The 19748-nt window shown below is 45.6% G+C and overlaps 2 protein-coding genes across 7 annotated transcripts in view; one reads left to right on the forward strand and one right to left on the reverse strand.

Moving 5' to 3' along the window:
• Nucleotides 1-16829, forward strand: part of PSMB7 (proteasome 20S subunit beta 7) — a 63329-nt gene extending 46500 nt beyond the window's left edge. For both annotated transcript variants that reach the window (XM_049115053.1, XM_025475099.3), the window contains 2 exons: nt 13491-13642; nt 16585-16829. In XM_049115053.1, coding sequence (XP_048971010.1) covers nt 13491-13642; nt 16585-16696 — 264 coding nt within the window. In that variant the 3' untranslated portion in view covers nt 16697-16829. The remainder of the gene's footprint in view (nt 1-13490; nt 13643-16584) is intronic.
• Nucleotides 16830-17844: 1015 nt separating this feature from the next.
• NEK6 (NIMA related kinase 6) overlaps nt 17845-19748 on the reverse strand; it is an 83318-nt gene continuing 81414 nt past the window's right edge. For all 5 annotated transcript variants that reach the window (XM_025475098.3, XM_025475097.3, XM_035720800.2 and 2 more), the window contains one exon: nt 17845-19446. In XM_025475098.3, coding sequence (XP_025330883.1) covers nt 19336-19446 — 111 coding nt within the window. In that variant the 3' untranslated portion in view covers nt 17845-19335. The remainder of the gene's footprint in view (nt 19447-19748) is intronic.

The raw sequence follows: 19748 nt of genomic DNA on the forward strand, positions 1-19748 counted from the left end.
AATTGTTAATGTAAATTTGGGTTAGTGGTGAAGACGTTATTTTAGTAAAAAAGATAAACTGCTGATTAATTCAGCATAGAACTCAATTACAAATTGAAAGTGTCTCTGCGGGACTCCCAGACCCTAAAGACAGCAGATGTTGAATTGATACTCCAGCATATTTCACAGTGGTATGAAATATTAACATGGTTTATTATACTTGTATGGTGTGTGATATCAGAAAGGGGGAGGTGGGAGGTGGTGAGCATGTGGGTGTGCAAAGCAGCTATACGTTACACATTCGCTAATACACGCTCAAGTGTGATTAAGAATTGTAGGAAAGTTTCTTCTTTTTTTTTTAAATGAAATAGCTCTATGGAAAAATTAAGTGTAAAATAACACTTGGGGCTAAATATTTAAATGTGGCACCTGTATACGTTTATGTTATATTTTCTGTAAATGAACATAAAATGGTAAACTTTTTTTTTAAAGATTTTACAGAGAGAGAGGGGCAGAGACATGGGCAGAGGGAGAAGCAGCCTCCCCACAGGGAGCTCTGTGTGGGACTTGATCCTGGATCCTGGGATCATGCCCTGAGCCGAAGGCAGACGCTCAACCACTGAGCCACTCAGGTGTCCCAAGAGTGGTAAACTTATATGAGATATTTAAATGTTAAATGGACCACTACTACAAGAGAAGGGGAACTTGAGCACTTGATCTGTATGTCAATAATTGCCGGCTTTCATGGGCTGGGAAGTTTTCCTGGGCTGCTGTACTATTTTTACCTTCTGATCTGGAACATATGGTAATTTAATAATGCTCCTATAATTTGCACAGGCAGAGAAGTTTTGTTTCACAGGTTTCATATATCTGTATCAACTCAAGGGGGAAACGTTGTTGGGAAATACAATGTATCCAAAGCTCTGAATAAATGGAACTACCAATATTTGAAGGGATTAGCAATTTTTAAGAGACATAAGAGTAAAGTTGGCTTAGATGAGAGATTTCAAAGCCATTACTACAATTATGACAGGTTCTTTTTGTTTTTGTTTTTTTTGTGTCACAGTGTTGATTTTGCTAGCTGAAGTAAAAACTGTTCCAAAAATAGCCAAATGATTATGGTCAGAACGAACATAACCTGGATACTTTCTACTGTTATAAAGGCTTTAAAAAATGGTGCTTTCTCAAAGGCATCAAAATTGGCAAAGGCAGAAGGGCAGCAGGCTGAGAAACCAGAAGTTTCTTGGTACCTACATCACCAAAAGAACATCTTTTATATCCCCATTGAAGCATCATGGGAGCCTTTATATTATAAACTATTGAGAGGTGGCGATCATTCAGAGATTGTAAGGGTGGCCTGATGTTCCATTCACCTAAGTTGTACTGATCTCCAGTGGGGTGCCAAGGTCTGTGCCTTGTTGTGAGCCATGGTCCCTTCCTTAGTAACATTTACAAATTAGTGGGGCAGACCGGCCTACAAGCACCTACTGAGAGTGTGGTGTGCAGAGTCTAAGAGTGGTACATCTGTGGGAGGCACAGAGGAAATTGGTGGAATCCATCTGAGGACTTTGAGATGGCCTCAAAGTGCATGTGCCTCCTCGCTTAAATTTTTTTCTTTTTTTGTCTTGGGGTTTGAGGGAAGGGGTAGGACAGGAAGACTGCAGAAAAGGAGAGACCAAGGGGCATCATCACATCATGTACAAAGGTGCAAGGTGGGGGGAGGGGCTCCTCTCTAACTTTTACTTGGTTGTATAACCCTGGAAGTTTGGACACCTGAACAAATTTGGAAACAGGAAAACGGAGCTCCAGACGGTGTCCAAAGTTGTCTGGGTGGTCATTTCCTGAGTCAGTGTGGCCTTTTAATTAGCATCTGCTCTTCAGTGTGGGATAAGGCTGAGCTTAGCATCCCTGTCCCTGCGTGTGAATATTTAGTTTAGAAAGCTGCCACGTTCCATTAGAGGTGGTTGTGTTTCGGCAGTGGGTGCAGGAGCTGTGTAGACTTTTCAAATGTCCTTTGAGATTTCCGTTGCAGTGTAATTGGGAGATGCTGGTACTTAGTGTGTTGTGCATGGCGGAATGTGAGCTTACCTCCTGTAATGAGACCCCAGCAGCATACCTCAGGAAGGGAGTTAAAGTTTTAACCTTAACGGATAATGTTACTTGTGGGTTTCTGTGAGGTAATTTATACTCCTCTCCCCTAACCCTGAAATGGTATAGAAACAAAAATAAGAAAATGATATGAAGTTGTGCTAAATTGATATTTTAAAATTCCATCTAGTAGTACAGATTTTGGAAACTATTTGCAATGGACAGCATAGAGAGCACAGTCACACCTGGAGTCATTGTCAGCCTGTCATAATGTCAGAATCTAGTTTTTCTAAACTTGGAACTGTGACGATACAGGGATATTGAAAAGATTTAAGGGTACATTAACTTTGGCTCCTTGACAAATAAATACATTGGTTTCTTTTAACTAAGCTAAATTGAATTAGGGTGACAGAGCAGCAAAAACGGCGTGATGGAAAGTGCATGCATAGTCTTTGAAGAGGTCTGAGCATGAAGATTGATTTTTGCCTCTGGTGTAGCCCCTGTAGCCTCAGTTTATAAAACCTAAAACTCATTCACAACCTGGGTTTGAGCCAGTACTTGAGGGGATTGTTAGTAAATTGCACTCTGGCTTAATAAAAGTTTGTTCTCTTATCCACTGACTGCTTCTTGCCCCAAAATGACAGAAGAAAACTAAAGTACACTTGGCTTTCTTGGTCACTTTTAGTTAAGATTTATAATCCACAGATGGCCTCATGGGAAAATTAAGTGGTATCTTTTTTATTGATATACAGGGTGGCCTAAAAACAATTTGACTCATTCTGTTTGCTGAGAGGTTTTATCCATGTAGGGAAATGCAAATATTTGAATGTAGTACTGATGCAGTGAGGTGATAGGCTGTTGGTTCGGGGTTCGATGAGCATACAGTCTGTATTAGAGAAATCCATGAGGATGCTCTTGGTTTTACTGTTAACAAACATGATGAATTGATGGAATGATTGAGCAGCATTATGTAAGCCTTATATTTGCATCTTTGAAGAATTTTAGAGGTTAAACGTTTTAAAAAGGTAAACCCATGAGTGGGTTTCATCAGTTACACCTAAGGACCAGACAAGCATCATTAGTGATTTTGGAGACTAGTTGTGTGGAGGTTCTCTTGTCCTGAGTGAAAAAACAAAACATGGACATGTGAGTCAGACAAAACCTTAGAGTCTCAGGCCCTCCAGTTGTTGGCCATGTGCCTTTGGATTAGTCATTTTCCCTCTTTGAGCCTTTGTTACCTTGATTTGTAAAATGGATATACAGGTTGTTCCTGCATTAACGGGTTATTTAGAATAGTAAGTGGAAGAATGTACTTGGCGCAGTGCCTGCACATAGTAATGTAGGTTCTTTTTCTGTCTTTTAGGATAATATTTCTAATGAAATATAATAAGTGAAAATGTGCCACTTAGTACAGTTCTTATTGGCATGGCAGTAAATTCTGTATGGAATGTGTTCATGTGAACACAGGATTTTACGGCATCATTTTGAATTTCATTTTTAGTACAGGCGCTACACTCATAATTGATTTGCTTTGAATTAGGGGTTGAGAAAACAGAGTACTGAGTTATGATCAGTTGTCCGTTGTGTTGGTAGTTCTGCAAGAATTAGCCTTCTGGTAATGGCGTTTGTGAATGGTAGAGAAAGAAGAGAATTGGATCAGGCCAGCACCCATCGTGGATTTGTCATATACCGGCACTGTGCTAGCAGTTTCTGCTGTGCGTAGAGTGCGCTTTATTTAATCCTCTTGACCACCCCAGTGCTAGATAGTTTCAGGCCTCTTGTGCAGATGAGGAAATTGGGACTTAAAAATGTTGACTTTACCACCAGGGTCACATAGTTCATAAGTAACAGGACTTAGATCTCCTGGGTCTTCATTCTCTTAAATTCTTTGCTTCTGCTGCCTCCTTCCTCCCCTCAACCCCCACCACTGCGGTCATATTGTGGATATATCCATCAGCTCCAGAAGTTTCTTTATGTCCCTTTAGAAGGCTCCCCCCTTTTTCCCAAGAACCTTACATAACAGAGAGTATCTGAAGGCTGTGTGTGCCCCGAATCCCAGGAAAAAGTGATCAGCCATGGCCTCGTGGAGAAGTGTCTGAGTGGGTAGCTCCATGATCTCCACTCCCCTCTTTCCTCCTCTCCTCCCATCTGCTCTCTGCTTTACTTAGGTCTGTTCACTTCAACTTTCTAATAAGTTTACTTTACACGTGGCCAAACCCTCACGACCATGATTTTCCCTTAGAACTTCCTTATTCTTTTGGCTCTTGCCCCCCACAGTTAATTGACCCCTTATACTCTTTTTATCACACTCCAGAGGGCAGACAGGCATGGGTTGAGAGCCCCTGCCACCAATGAAATGGCATTTACAAGTTGGCAAATGTCCTCCTCGCTTAAACAACAGCTTTCACTGGTTCTGCCTTTATCTTGTCCATTCTCGGTGATACCTGTTAGGGTGCCTACTGCAGAAGCTTACCAGTGTTTAGAATATATAATTAAGTTAATCATTATCTCCTATCCACTTACCAGAAAAACAGCTGCCAAGAAGTTATAAAGGGCCTTTCTATGATGGCTGAGTTGGTTGAGAGTGGGGTCAGTGCCGGTGATTGACATTGGAAGTCCAGGCGGCACCTCTCCTTCCTATCCCCTGCACTCCCACCTGACCCTCGCTGCTGCCTGGCCACACCAGCCTCCCGGGCCTGTTTATGGTCCTCCTCCCAGCCAGCTGCCACCATCTCGCTGGGAACGTTGTAATCACCTGCTCTCCTCTATCTGCTTTTGGCTTCTCCTCTCTTGCCTCAGGTTGTACTTTCATAAAGCACAAACCCAGCTACATCATGCACCAGCTTAAAGTTCTCCACTCCCACCACCTCGCGATGCAGGGCCCTTTATGGCCCATAAGGTTTTCTGGTACTCAGCCACGCCTTTCTCCTTCCTGTTGTCAGTTTTCCTTCTTCCGTCACTTCCATCCCTTGGCTTGGCTACCATTTACTTATATGTCAGGATTCAGCCTTGTCTTTGTCGGCTGCGCCCTGTGAGCCCTTATACCCTCTAGTTCTAGCATCAGGCCTGCCTCTTGTCACCTCTCACCGCATTGTGGTGAGCTTTTCTTGTTTCCCTCTTGGACTCCACACTCTCTGGGGCAAGCTCTTTGTTCGAACCTTATTCCCAGTGTTTATTTAGCACAGTGGCTGCAGAGCATGTTCGTATCAGAACATTAGTAGGTGTTTGCTGAACTAAACTGACCTGTACATTTCTTTCAGGGGTTTTGCATCATGTGAAACTTGCCTCGTATGTGGTCTTTAAACTTCCTCAAAGGTGCTCTGTACTTGATGGATCTCCTTCTAGTCCTTTTTAGTCCTCGTGAGGCTGTAGAAGCAGGATCATGCAATGTAACATTCCCCGCAGTAACCTTCCCACATGTGCCCAGCTCTCGGCAGTGCTTTCCATCCCCCAGATGGGAGAGTGGCTCTTTTTTTTTTTTTTTTTTTTTTTTAATCTTTGTTGTTACCCAAGAAACATTCACTTCATTTTTTCCCCTCTGTTTTCATCTCCAGGAATTTATTGGCAGAGTTATCACTAACCACTGGAGAGACAGAAATATTATGAAGATCTTATTTCTACCTGGGGCAGCTTGGTTTTCATTTGGTGGATTGTTGAGCATACTTCTTACGTTTTATTCAAACCTAGTCTTGTTTTTTTCTCTGATTATATTTGATTCACTGCAGCTTTGGAGATATATATTTGTATACACATATGCTGTGAACGCTGATTTCTTCTTACGGAAAGCAGTATGTTCCTGTCTCTCTTGGTCCTTTTCCTTCTGGAAGCTTAGATGTTCTTCCTCCCATTCGCTGTCTCAGAATCCAGCAAGACCTCTTCCCTACCACCAGCTTTCCTGTGGCAGGATAGGAAGTGGGCTGTGGTGAGGCAAGGCACTACCCCGGCACTGATCCCTGATGCCCACTCCCATAGCTGTGTGCCTTCAGTGTGCCAGCAGCCTTCCTAAGAGCCTCAGGCGCCTCTGCTTACAGGTGGTGATGAAGACTTAGTAAGGCATATACGCGTTTGGCTTAGGTCTAGCGGATGTGATGGGTGCCCTGGTTCTCTTACACCCTGGTGTCTTCCCTTCTCCCATAGAACTGGTTCACGGTTCTGATTGTAAAGTCTGTGTGTTGGGAACATTCCCGTCCCTTTGTTCTCTCAACAGCCCCTGGACAAGCATTATCCTTGTTCTTCTAACGGGTACCCCGTGGCTCCCAGAGCTCAGCGCCATGTCCATCAGTACTCCACCTGTCTTGAGCTTTTCTTTTTCTTTAGCGGCTGTTTCTGGCTCATGGTGGTTCAGCAGCCTCAGACATCTCCTCTCCTGGCCCTGAGTTATAATTAGGCATCCTTTAATGATTTGGGATGGGCCGAGTTGGCAGTGCGTTTTTGGCGATTCCAAAGGGTGAACACCCTTTCCCATCTCTGCTGAAAACCCCTTAGACCACTCCAGCACGTATAGCAGGTTTGTCCTTCCTTATTTGCATCATTCAGATCCTGGGTGCCAGAAAAGCTTTGGGGGAAAGAAGTGGCACAGCCCTCTAGACCCTAAAGACGCAGTCTCTACCTCAGTCCCCACTCTGGGCACCCTCAGCACCAACTGTACCTCAGTACACCTAACCATTCCCCAGGGGTTCACACAGGCAGGCCGTGTTTACCCAGACTGCTCAAGCCAGAACCAAAACTCAGACACCTTTGATTTTGTCACACTGCTCAGCCTGAAAAAATGTTAAATTAACCATTTCCACTGTAAAATATGTGGCCACACATGGGATACATTATGTGTGTTACAGAGTGCAGGAAGCATTCTGCTTGTGGGGGGACTGTTTTAAACACTTTTTTGAGCTCTTTAAATATTATTCAACCATCAGCCATAAATGACTCCTCCAGGCCGCATCAGTGGTATAGGCAGAACACCAGCGTGTCCACAGGCTGCTACAGAACACTATGTTTAAACCTCTTCTGTGCAGGTGTTTACCTGTCTTGGAGTGCTGTTGCTCCCTGGTGCCCTTTTGGAAACACTCCTTTTGGCATGATCTGTCTCGTAACTTATTTCATCTTTCAGGTTGGCAAAGCCATGAATGCATTTGAAGTTGTTGTGTCATGTTATCATTTGTTGACATCCACGTCAAGCCACGTGCTAGCTGCCTAGGGTACAGGGATGGAGAGGGGGTGGTTTGGGTCCTCTTGTTAGAGCCCAAACTCTCATCGCACCCAGACTTTTAATCCTCTGTGCTGCAGATCATCAGAGCAATCACATTTTTTGCTGTTTTAGATCAAAGTGACAAAAGATAATGCAGGTTTTCCAATACGAATATGGACTGCTTCAGTTTTCAGTGGCTAACGTCCTTAGTTTTTAGGAAACTTGTGAACCAAATGGTCCTTGTAGATTTTGCAGCTACTGGGAAAACTGATGGGAGGTGTGAGAGGGTCCTGCTGTGATGCCACCCCCATCTCTCTTTCCTTGGAGCAGAGGTAGGAGAGCTACTGTCCCCTGATTCCTGGCATGCTGGTGGGATAGAAGGCAAAGGGATGCATCTGCAGTGCCCCAGAGGACAGCAGAACCAGGGGAATTCTGTCCTTCGTGAAAAAGGCTATTTCTTCTTTTTTCAGTTCCTTTAATGTCAGTGCCTCAGCTACATATATGACTATTTCCAGCAAATAACCAATTTTCTTTTTTAAATTCTTGAAAAATTTTTTTTTAATTTAATTTTATTATTATTATTTTTTAAATTTATTTATTTATGATAGTCACATAGAGAGAGAGAGAGAGAGAGGCAGAGACACAGGCAGAGGGAGAAGCAGGCTCCACGCACCGGGAGCCCGACGTGGGACTCGATCCCGGGTCTCCAGGATCGCACCCTGAGCCAAAGGCAGGCGCCAAACCACTGCGCCACCCAGGGATCCCCTTGAAAAATTTTTAGATAGAGGTCAGTTTGTTTCAGATGACTTGCCATACACACGTGTTTTCACATTCCAAAGCTGTGTATCTAAAATAGTATGTTAGGTTTTCCATTGAATGCATATTTAATTTTTTGTCTGCCTCTGATGTAAGTAAAACGCTGTTTGGAATGCATAACTGAGTGGTGGAGCATAGAGGGTTTATTTAAAGAGTATTAACTTGATACTGAACTGTCCGGGGTGCCCAGTGGCTGGGCACCTACATTTTACTCTGGTGACATTCCTCATCTAAAAATCATTTAAGTGAGAAGAGAAATTCGATTGTAGCTATCGAAAAGAATAATGTACAAAAGTTTCTTTGCAGTACTATTTTGGACCTGCACCATAGTGGATGCCGAGGTAATCTATCAGTTTGTGAGTGTCTACAAAATGCAACTCTCTAGATAACAGGTTTAAAGTAAAGATTTAATACAGTCTCCATCTCCTATGATGTTGCAGTGACAGTTTAAAACTCATTCTCTAAATCTCAGCAGACTTTATAGCTAGCAGTGGGCCAATATAAAGTTTAATAGCATTACAACACATAAATCATCTTTTAAAGATGCTACTAGTAGCTCCAATATTAAATGCAGACAATCGCCTGTGTTATAAATAATTTATCAAACACCATTTCAGATTAGCCTTCCATGCTGAGTTATTTATTTTAGCCTTTTCTGTACGATTCCTAAGGCACTTTTTGAAAGATCCATTACTGGTCAGTTTAATGAACTTGGGGGTCTGTTTTGTCCCCTCAAGCACTTGGGTACAGCTGTGGTGACCATTACATGGCCGACGTGGACCTCTTTGTGCCTTTTACAAGTGCTGCCCATTTGTCATGTAGCGGTAAATGGAGCTGCACATTGGAGTCCAGGGACACATTGCACGATGCAGTGATGGAGACAAACAGATAGCTCTATAAAGTGCTGCTTGTCACAGCTGACTTGTACTACAGTACATCACTCTTATTGTAATCTCATTTAAGAAGCAGGGGTGGCCCGGGGGACTGATATTCCCAGTTAGTTTGGTCTTTGTAGCCATAAAGCAGGAAGTGCTCCTTTTATATTCTCTGAACTTTTAGGGAGTATGCCTTTTGCTTAGATTAATTATTATAGGAACTTCTTCACAGAACTGTGGGCAGATTTGTCAGTGGGTTTGCTTGGATCTTCCTGGCCCGGGGTTTCTGTTACAGGCAGTCACTACTTCGAGGTGAATTTTGTCTTAGCACTTCCAGGAGCCCTCTGGCTTGCTTTAATAAAGAAGTTACCTTTTATTAAGCAACATCTATGTGCCAGGCACTATAGTAGGTGCTTTCTGTACCTTATTTCTAATTCTCACAGCAGTCCTTTGGTAAATCCTGACTTATTGTCACTATACTACAAGGGAGGAGAGTGAATTTGGAGAGAGGAAGTGACTTGCCTAAGGTTGTACAGCAGTAAGTAGGAAATGGGATTCAGACCTGGTCTGCCTCCACATCTTCCTGGTGAACTTTTAATCACCAGGTGGTGGTGTTTTGGTCGAGGGTCTCAAAGTAAAAGCCACTGGGATGGAGGGCCATTTTTCTGGTAGCCAGGATGAGTCCTGCTGGTCTGTATGCACATTGAATCGATGGCCCCTTGTGACTAGCAGCGTAAATCCATGAGCAGCTGGCCAGGGGAGGACTGCAGCCTGGCAGTGGGCAAGAGCATGGCACCTGGGTCTGATCAGCTGGGGCCACAGGTAGCAGCTGTCCCCGGGTCACCCTGCAGCTTCCAGAAAAGGGAGATGCAATTTCCCTATGAAGAATGAATCCTAAAGGAAGGAGCAGTGCTTCCTACATTTATTGTGGGCCAGAGACAGATAAAAATGTGCTGTTTTCCCCACCTCTTGCTTTCAGTTGGTGGTTCTTCTCAGTGGTTTTCTTAAATATTTGTTAGAACGTGTTAAAGACAAGAGTTGTTTAATTGTGAAACTCCACTCTAAAGAAAACACAGGATGAATATGCTCAGTAGCATATTTGCATATGTGTCTAGAATTCTGAGTGTGGAAATAATGGTGGTAAAAGACTGTGTTTGACATACGAAGCGTTTCTTGGAACATAGTAGGTGTCTCTAAATATTTGTTGAAGACACTAATGACTAATGAGTAGACAAGAGAGGCTTGGTAAATTTTCACTGTTTGCCTTTTGAGGGTTTTTGGTAGGGGCAGGGGATATGTGAAATAAGACATGGGTTGTTTTTGGGTTTTGTTTTTTAAAAAGAGCATGTGCAGGGAAGGGGAGAGGGAAAGAGAGAATCCTAAGCAGGCTCCATGCAAAATGCAGAACCCAATGTGTGCTCATGACCCTGAAATCAATCAAGACTCAAATGCTTACCCAGCTACCCAGGTGCCCCAAAACATAGGTTTTTGTTTTTTTTTTTTTTTTAAGATTTATTTATATGAGAGAGAGAGAGAGAGAGAGAGAGAGAAAGAGAAAGAGAAAGAGCTAGCCAGGGGAGGGAGGAGGAAAGGGAGAGGGAGAGAGAATCTCGGACAGACTCCCTGCTGAGTGCAGAGCCCATGCTGGGCTTGATGTCATGACTCTGACATCATGACCTGAGCTGAAATCAAGAATTGGATGCTTAACCGACTGAACCACCCACGTTTCCCAAGATACGTGTTTTTAATATTAATCGCTGCCATGTTACATTGTAGAAAGTGGTGATCTGTGGGCAAGTTGGAAAATAACAGTGCTCCCCTGTCCCTGTTACAGAAACAACCATCAGAGGAACTGCCCATTTGCTCAAAGACTAATTGGCAACCACCATCCTTCTCTTAAACTTGCTCAGGTTCTGAAGATCCTAGGTGATTAAGGAGGGACATACCCTAAATCAGGGACCTGCTGTCCACTGTCCCCAACTCACTAAGAAGCCTCCAGTTGAGACAGGTTTCTTGTGAGCTGGTGTGGTACTGTGGCATTCTGGCTCTGGAGCCCAGTGGACCGGTTTTAATTTACTGTTTACTAGGTGACTTTGGGCAAGTCCTTCACTCTCTTAGCTATAGTTTCTGACCATACTAACTTCAGAAGATGGTTGAGGGCAGAGGTAAAAATGATCATCAATATGACTAACTCGGTACTTACAGTAGATGCTCAATAAAATGTCAGGTTCATTCCATTTTATAACATCTTCAATCCTGTGTATATGAAATGCGAGTAGAACTGGAAAAAAAAATTGGAGACTTGTGAGATATTCTTCCTTAAGGAATTATCTTCTCTGGAATTGGGGAGGAAAGGAATTTAAAAGGTCTGTCTGTCCATATTTTAAAAGTCCTTTACACTTAAAAGCACATACAATAACTTTATGAATAAACCAAGCTATACAGAATACTTCACATTTTTTTAAGTTTTAAAGTTCATCTATTCACATTTCAGAATATTTGCAACATAGAGGAAGATTCACGTGTGATCTGTGCACTGTCAGCATTCTAGTTATCTATGGGCTCAGTTTCATTGATGGACATTAGGTATGCCACCTGATATCATGTGTAGATCTCCATTTCCTCAGAGTCTTCCCCCATCCCCATCCTCAGACACACAATGATTTGGGAAATTTAAATCTTCAGTCCTAAGTACTGCCAGCAGGGTTTGTGACATCCGGTAGCCACCAGCAGCAGTAATGAGAAAAAGCCATGATGTTGGCATAGGAAGAAGAGAGGGTGGGTGAGGAGCAAGGGAATAAGGGTGCCCCTACACAGACACAGGCCCACACAAACCTGGAGTCATTTAACAAGAGAAATGGGTTGGAATGAGGCTGTGTTTGTTAAGTTACTGGTTGAGTTTTGCTGTCTGTATGGTAGCAGCAGCCATCTCCAAGATGGTTTCTTTGCTTCCACCTGCAGCACTGGCTTTTGGCTTGTTGGGAGCTTCAGCAGAGAATTCCTGATGAGAGGATCCTGTTTGGATGAGTTCTCACTGGGCCGTATAATCACAGGAGAATAACCAGCTCCCTTGGTCCAACATTGGTACCACTCAGGAAATGAAAAAAACTGGTGGGATAAAGACCAGAATAACCCCCTTGCTCCTACTGCTGGGTTGCTGAGGATCCCACTTCCAAGCAGAGCCTTCTCTATCCTTCTCTGAGTCTGTAGAGGGCACTCATGTCACTGAAATCCCACAGCCAAAAGTCCGCAAATCTGCCCTTTGGTGATCTCAGGCTGGACATTGGTAGGGAGTTAAGTTTCTCAAAGGGTGGTACTTAGATGACCTCTTTAGTTCAGCTTGCATGTTTGTGGAATCTCATGTGCTAGTAGATTGGAAGGTGCAGCACGAGTTAGAGTCTCTTCCTTGGGAGAATGGTTTATTTTCTCCTTGCTGCCTAACGAGCTTTGTACTTGGTGTTCTCCAGGTCCCACCTTGTTGCTTCCACTACCTGCCTTTGGTTTTACTGCCCTGTTTTGTGCGTGCCTAGTGCATGGCCTCTCAGCCCTCCCTGAAGCTTTGCTGACCCAGCCCATGTTCCTTTTTAGTTATCCATTAGCCCTTATCATACCGCATCATAGTTACTCGGAGACTTGTGAGATATTCTGATACCCCTTCCCTGCTTGGACCTAAACTCCTACAGAGCAGAGACCTTGGGGCCTTACCCATCGCTGTAGCCCTACCTCTTAGCATAGGGTCTGACATGTGAAAGGCCTCTTGAAAAAGAAATAAATTAATCTGCTTTTTCACAAGTAACTGTTGGTGACTTAGACTGGCTTTTAAAAGGAGAAGGAGAAGAGAGAATGATTGAAAGAAGTGAATCACTTCAGTGAACATGGAGGCTCTCTAGTAGAAGGCAATAGATTCACTTGGGCAAGAGGTCATGCCCTTGGATTTGCCACCATCTTTCTCCCCTGATAATTGACTTTTTCATTATGTAACCTGGAAGCGGTTCTAACCATTGCACATTTTTGATCAGGGGTTAGCAAAATGCAACCTATGGGCCAAGTCTGGCTCTCCACCTGTTTTTGTTAATAAAGTTTTATTGGTACACAAGCCACATACATTTGTTTATATATTGTCTCTGGCTGTTTTGTGCTACTGTGACTGAGTTGAGTAGTTATGACAGAGACAGTATATCTACAAAGCCTAAAATATTTAATACCTGGCCCTTTACAAGAAAAGTTTACTGACCCCTGCTTTAGAGGACAAATTGTTTCCTGTCCGCCCAGAGTCCTCAATCATGCGGTGATTTTCTGATGTGAAGCAGTGTGTTGAAGAAGGGGCACATGCATAAAGGGTTTACCTGGTTCCTGAACTTACTTATAGCTGAGGAACCTTTGGCAGATTGTTCTGGTACTGAGATCCTTTTCTTCATCTATAAAATGGGCATTGAAGACATCTACCTCACTGGTGATTCTGTGCACTGCTTGTGAGAGTACTTTGTGGCTGTCAGAGCAGCCCTTCAATCGACTGTGGACATAATCGTTGCCATTCTCTTTCTCAGGAAGAGGAAGCCAAGAAGCTGGTAAGTGAAGCCATTGCAGCTGGCGTCTTCAACGACCTGGGGTCTGGAAGTAACATTGATCTCTGTGTCATCAGCAAGAGCAAACTGGACTTCCTCCGCCCGTACTCGGTGCCCAACAAGAAGGGGACTAGGTGAGTAAAAGAGATGAGATCCTGCCTGCATCCCCTGCCTTCCATGGCTGCTCCTGATCTCTCCATGGCACTGAGACAGGGTTTTCTTGGTGATTACCCCTGTGACGGAAGTCCAGTGTCCTCAAGCTGAACTTACACACAGACCTTTGAGTCCTTTATGCTTTATGTCCATAATTTGCTTTATGATTTGGGCTGCTGTCAGGTGTACAAAAGTGATTTAACTTGTAAAATGTTGATGGGAGAGGTGGACCAGAGCCTAGGAAAGAGTCCTAGCCTGGGAGTTTCAGGGGAGAGGTTTGAATTGCCTGCTGTTCTTTTCTCTAATCTTAAAGAATCCCCTGAATTCTATATAAAATTCTCTGAAAAGCATTTTTCAGGGAAGCCAGCCCATAGCTTTTCTGAGTGGTCTAAGAGTCCTAAGCAGTTATAAACCATTGGTTAGGAATCCCCAAAAGTTAGCCTAGGGAGCTGCCTGGTGCCTCCTGCCCTCCAGGGAGCCGTGCTCTTTGCCCGCGGCGCCTGCTCAGCAGGCACTGTGTCTCAGCGGTGCAGCCCAGGCTCTGAGTGGGGGGACAGGGTTCTAGCCCCATTTGCTGAATAGAACTGGAAGGTTTCCAGCCCTTGTGGCTGGTGTGTGCAGATGAGCTGCTCATTTGCAGTCTCACGTGGTGGTTTGGCCGTCCTCTGGCTCCTGACCTCTTCGCGGGCCTCAGCAGCTCAAGATGTTGCTCTAAGCTCTACTTGCAGCCGCATTCATGTGAATGTAGCACAGCAAGCACATCACCTTCTGGTTTGCCTCCTTTAACTCTCCCTACATATACCCAAGTTCCAAACCATAGGAGTAATGCCAAGGAAAGAGTGGAACATTGAGAACCGGCACTGCGCTCAGCATTGTGGGAACTCAGTGTGCTCCCAGCAGGGTAGGATCGCTCAGCAGCAAAGAGTTCTGGCTCAGGGGTTGGGGCAGTGTCATTGCCTGACATGGTGGCTTTGGGCCCGTCAGTCTCTTTGTCTCTTAAATGATGGGAGCTAGCGTAGGTGATCTGTAAACAACTGTGGCATTCCTGGACTTTGAGCAGGAAAGGAAACCACCTTCCAGGCTTGAGGCTGTATGAGGGGAGCAGACTTTGCCAAGCTCCCAACGTCCTGTGTCTCCCAGTATTTGCAAGATGCTGCAAGAGCTGAGAGTTTGGGGAGGGGGAGGTGGTCATACTCCATCCAGACGGAACAGTGTCCTGGGTGAGGATTCTGGGAGCCAGGTTTGAGCCACTGAAAAGTAGTATTTGTGTAGGACAAGGAACCTGTGCTCAGCAGTGGCACATCTAAATTCTTTGGGACATTTTTACTCATCTGTAAAGGAGACTGTAAACACATAAGAACAGAAACAAAATAACCCTGTTGCTAGTTATAAAAACTCCGTGAAATGGTATGAAGGAGGCATAGCCCCTGGCAGGTGTGTGCAACCTGCCCTGTGGACAGAGCCACTCGCTCCTTGTTGCCTGGGCACCTCGGCGGGGGCGAGGTGGCAGTGAGCCCAGCAGCGACACGCTGGAATCTTATGGTCATCCTTTCTGCCAGTGGCTGACTGGTGGGGGGACGGAGGCATTGCCCAGAGTAGAGGAACCTTTTCCAGAATGGGCAGTTGGGGTGGGAGCAGAGCTGGTGGCCTGGGAAGGCGTGGACTCTCAGTTGGCTCCTGTGCTGCCAGCCCTCAGCAGCCATGCTTTGCAGAAGCTTTCCCTGCATGCTGATACCAGGCACCCATAACCCAGGACAGTGAGGAGGCTCCTGTGTGTCTAAGCCTCCCACGGATGCTGCAGTTCAGGTGAGTTGAGCACACAGGAGCCACGTGGGGCTCCGGCTCTGAGAGAACAGGCCACCAAGGCACCAGTCTTGGGGGAAGGAGCCACATCTTCATGCCAGCAGGGGAGGGCTGGGGCACATCTTGAGCAGGTGTTATTGCTCCGATCCTTTGAAGAGTGTGTGGTGGGGACTGAAGGGTTAGCAGAAATGAGGCCAGCCATTCTTCGTTGCATGAGCTCCTGAATTTATGCAGAGCACTGATGTCGCCCACTTTTTTCTGCTTCCTGCTTCCTATTTGAGCACCAGTGCCCATTTAAGGGGATGATGTTCAAGGAGCACGTGGTCATGGCATAGCTTGCTGCCTTCTGTAGTCCTGCCAGATTGACAGGAATAATGTCCCAGCTGGGGAAAGACCAGAGAACAGTTGGATTTGTATTGCTGTTTGATGATACTGTAATTCCTGGCCCCAATGTGAGAATTAGCAGCGCAGATGTGGCTCTTACAGACTGCTTGTGCTCAGAGAAACCATTGTCAAGAGTCACTCCGAGAGTTGTGGGGTGTGACATAGTGGGGACCTACCACGCCGCTGCAGGGAGCAGCTAACACTGCTGGAGGCTCGAGGATGTTGTTGGAGTGACAAGGCCAGAGTCTAGCTGGGGGTCATTTTTATCCTGTTTTTGCTTCCACATATTTTTAGTGTTTCAGGTAACAGTCATCCTTGTTTCTACACAAGAGAAGGGTGACGACAGCTTAACAAAAGGGTCCACTTTCTGCTGATCCTAAGAGGTGCTTTGGGGCGGGGGGCGGGGGGGGGAGGTTGAAGCTTGAAGGCAGATGACCAAGTGCTTTTCAGCATCTTCTGGGGAGGGTAAGGTGGCACCCCATTAAGTGCCAGGTGCTCTGCATGAACACTGACTGATTGCACACATCCACCAGGCATCCCTGATTTGTAGCCCTGGAGTACAGAGGAGAGCGAGCCTTGGGCAGTTGAATCCCCACCAAAGCTACAGAGCTGGGGACCAGGAGAGCTAGGCTCTTGAGTCCAGTCCTGCTTGCTGCCTTGCCTGAGTACTTGTCTCCAGCCCTCTGTGCAGCCCCTCAAAGGGATCCTAACTCTGCCTTTGTTTTTCTCCCATTAGGTTTGGCCGGTACAGATGTGAGAAAGGGACCACCGCAGTCCTCACTGAAAAAGTCACCACCCTGGAGATTGAGGTGCTGGAAGAAACAGTTCAGACAATGGACACTTCGTGAATGGCATCTGTGGATGGATGGTTACTGCTCTACAAGATTGGGGTGCGGGGGGACAGTGGAGGTGCCCCCCTCAGACCTTCATTTGGCAGTGTCTGCTGAATGAGACCCAATAAAACATGAAAACCAGATTGAATGGCTGAGGTATGGAGGTTGTGTGGTTTTTTGGCCACTAAGGCTTATTGACTTGCCCCACCCCCCTTCAGGCTATTAATCCCTCCCTGGGAATCCATCTGCCTTCACACAGGTGTAAGAGCAACATAACTCTCCTAAAAGCAGGGGAGGGCTGGTCTGTTGTGGAAGTCAGATGAGCCTTTCTGCCCCCTCCTTGTGCTAATCTTTTCTCTTTGTTCAGGGTGGTCCCAAGTATTCTTGTTTTGTTTTAAGGTGAGGGCGGTGTAGCCTTTACCCCAGCAGCCAAATAGGAAAGAAGTCGAGATGTCAGGTCTAAGTAGCAAGGAAAAAGCAGGTTAGGTGGACAGTTTGCTTTGCCGTAGCTGCATAAAACTGGGTGAACTGCACGTTCGCCAGTTTTACAGAAGTTGGAGGAACGCTTTGGGGCTGCTTGTAATAATTAGGATGCCGTCATTTCACAGGCACCCAGGCCTAGTGAATGGGTGAGATTTCACGCCTCCAGAGGGTCCTGGTAGGCAGAGTTGCTCTCATGGTGTCGAAAGTAGATGGTGTGCAGAACGCAAGTTCACCTGTGTCTGAGGTAGATCCTGCCACAGATGACACAATAGAGGTTCTAAGAGCTATAAGCAGAATATGTGCCCAAAAAATCGGTGTGGAATCAGAAGAACTTTCAGTAGTAAGTGCCTGGCAGGAGCTGGGGCCTTGACTCTCCCCTAGAGAGAGCATGGCTGGGGAACACCAGAGAGTCCCTATACCATGGTCCCGGGGTGAACCCCCTCTTAGGGCAGCCTCCCTTGTGACAACTTCAAGGAGTGGGGTAGGGGAAACAGTGGGATTATTTAGGGCAGCAGCTTGGCTGCCGGTAACCAAAATTATCTGGGGAGCTTACAAAAATTCCAAGATTACACAGAATGTCTGGGGCCTGCGAAATTATGTTTTTAAAGGTGCCTGGGGAAATTGTGCTGCAACACGAAGCTGTTTTAAAGTTATCCGTGAATTATACTCAGTCACAGAAATGACCCCTCTTCCCCCATTTTATTTCCAACATGGAGAACAAGAACAAAGCAGAGGTTGCATCTGAAGAAAATGTCTCAAACCCGACAGGGTTACAGTAGAACAGAGTTCACACATGGAAACAGAGCAGTGGCCCAGCCCAAGTCTTTTGTCCCCAGAGGGGCCTGGGCCCCTGGTCAGCAGGCTGGCTGCAGTCAGAGCACCTGACCAGAACACTGAGTAGGCGGGCATGTCTCTATCTGAGGGCTGAACTGTCACCAAGTCAATGGGTGACAGATACTTAGACCATTTGAGGATTAACTTGAGTAGAAAAGCAAAATATTTCCTTCAGAGCTTGAGTTTTCCTTAAGTTCACATTTATAAATTAGTCTTCACAGTTAATCCTATTTGGGAATAAGAAATAAGTGAACATAGTTCTGGTTTCCTATGTATAATACAGTTGTACGTTAATTCTTGACTTGCATGGTCCATGGACTTCAGTTTTGTGAAGGGGTGAGTGGCTATGATTTTTGGATCATCTACAATGTTCTTGGTTACTCGCGTACTTTATTTTCAATTCTGCCAGCAACGCTGAAGGTAGATACTATTAGTCCCATTTTACAGATGAGGAAACTAAGAAAGGCTGAGAGAGTTGCCCAGGGTCATGGTAGGTGGCTGCAGAACCAGAACTTACACAGCGAACAGCCTGAGGGCACATTTTATATTTCTAGGTTTTGGATCCCATGCTTCCTTCCCACAGAGGAGAACGCTTAACACTGATTGTTAAATGAACTGCCAGCATTTCCAGCAGGTGACGGAGTGCCTGACCTGCCTGGGACAGAGCAGGTATTCAGGAGAAGAGGGCTGAGCGGCTGCATGGAAAACACACATGGCTTTCAAAATACTATCTGCCTCTGAAACTCTGTGCCAGATGCTGGGTTCTCCTCATCGTCATTCATCAAGTTATAAACATGGATAAAAATATTAGAAAGATCTCCACTCTACTTTAAAAAATTATTTCCATTTTATCCTTTTACAACAGAGCAAGCACACAGCTTGATTTTTTAAAAAAGATTCTAAGAGCTAAATTGAACTTGCTACTAACCATTTTGAAAGGCTCACTACAAATCACACAGTCTCCTGCAATTCTCCTGTTCTTAGAAACCTTGACAGGTCACTGAAGGAATTATCCTGAAGATTCACATTACGATCCAGATACAAGGGTGTGTGTGTCAGTGGCTCGCCGAACCACCCACCCTTGGTAACAACCCAGCTGAGATTGTCCACAGACAGTTTAAAGAAAGGACTTTCGAATGTGACCACCAGTTAACGTGTGACTGGTGCCCCTCCCCCCAGCTGCTCTGCTTTCAGCGTCTGCGTCAAAGCCCGGCCCCCTCAGGAACCTGCCGAACCCTCTGGTCTTAGTTGGTCTAGGCTACCAGGCGGCCACTTTGGAAAGAAGACTCAAGTAAGGCAGAGTGGTGCGGCTCTGATAAGGCCCGCTGCGCCCATGTTCAGGTGCTTGAAGTCCACACGTGCATCTGTTTGGCGACCTGGTGCACATATCCGATGTCCGGTCTCTGGTTGGGGTCAGGGTAGATGCACATACTGACCAGTTCTCGTAACTATAAGGGAGAGAACGGCAGGCGTTATTTTTAGGGAACCAGCCTTGCGGAGATGGGTGCCAGCACTTCCCGTGCATTAACCCATTCGGCCCTCATGGCGACCCAGAGGGGACACTGGCACTTAGGGCGAGCGATGGGTGTGCAGTCGCAGCCACTGGGAGAGCCAGGGCCATTCCCAGGCCTGGCTGGCCCCAGAGGGCCACACTTCGAGACCCTGTGAGTACGTTCAGACAATTGTGAACTTCAACGGCCCACGCTAGTGTGTGTGTGTGTGTGTGTGTGTGTGTGTGTGTGTGTCTGCC

The sequence above is a fragment of the Canis lupus genome, chromosome 9, assembly GCF_003254725.2.
Source record: "Canis lupus dingo isolate Sandy chromosome 9, ASM325472v2, whole genome shotgun sequence".
In the NCBI taxonomy this organism is placed as follows: Eukaryota; Metazoa; Chordata; class Mammalia; order Carnivora; family Canidae; genus Canis; species Canis lupus.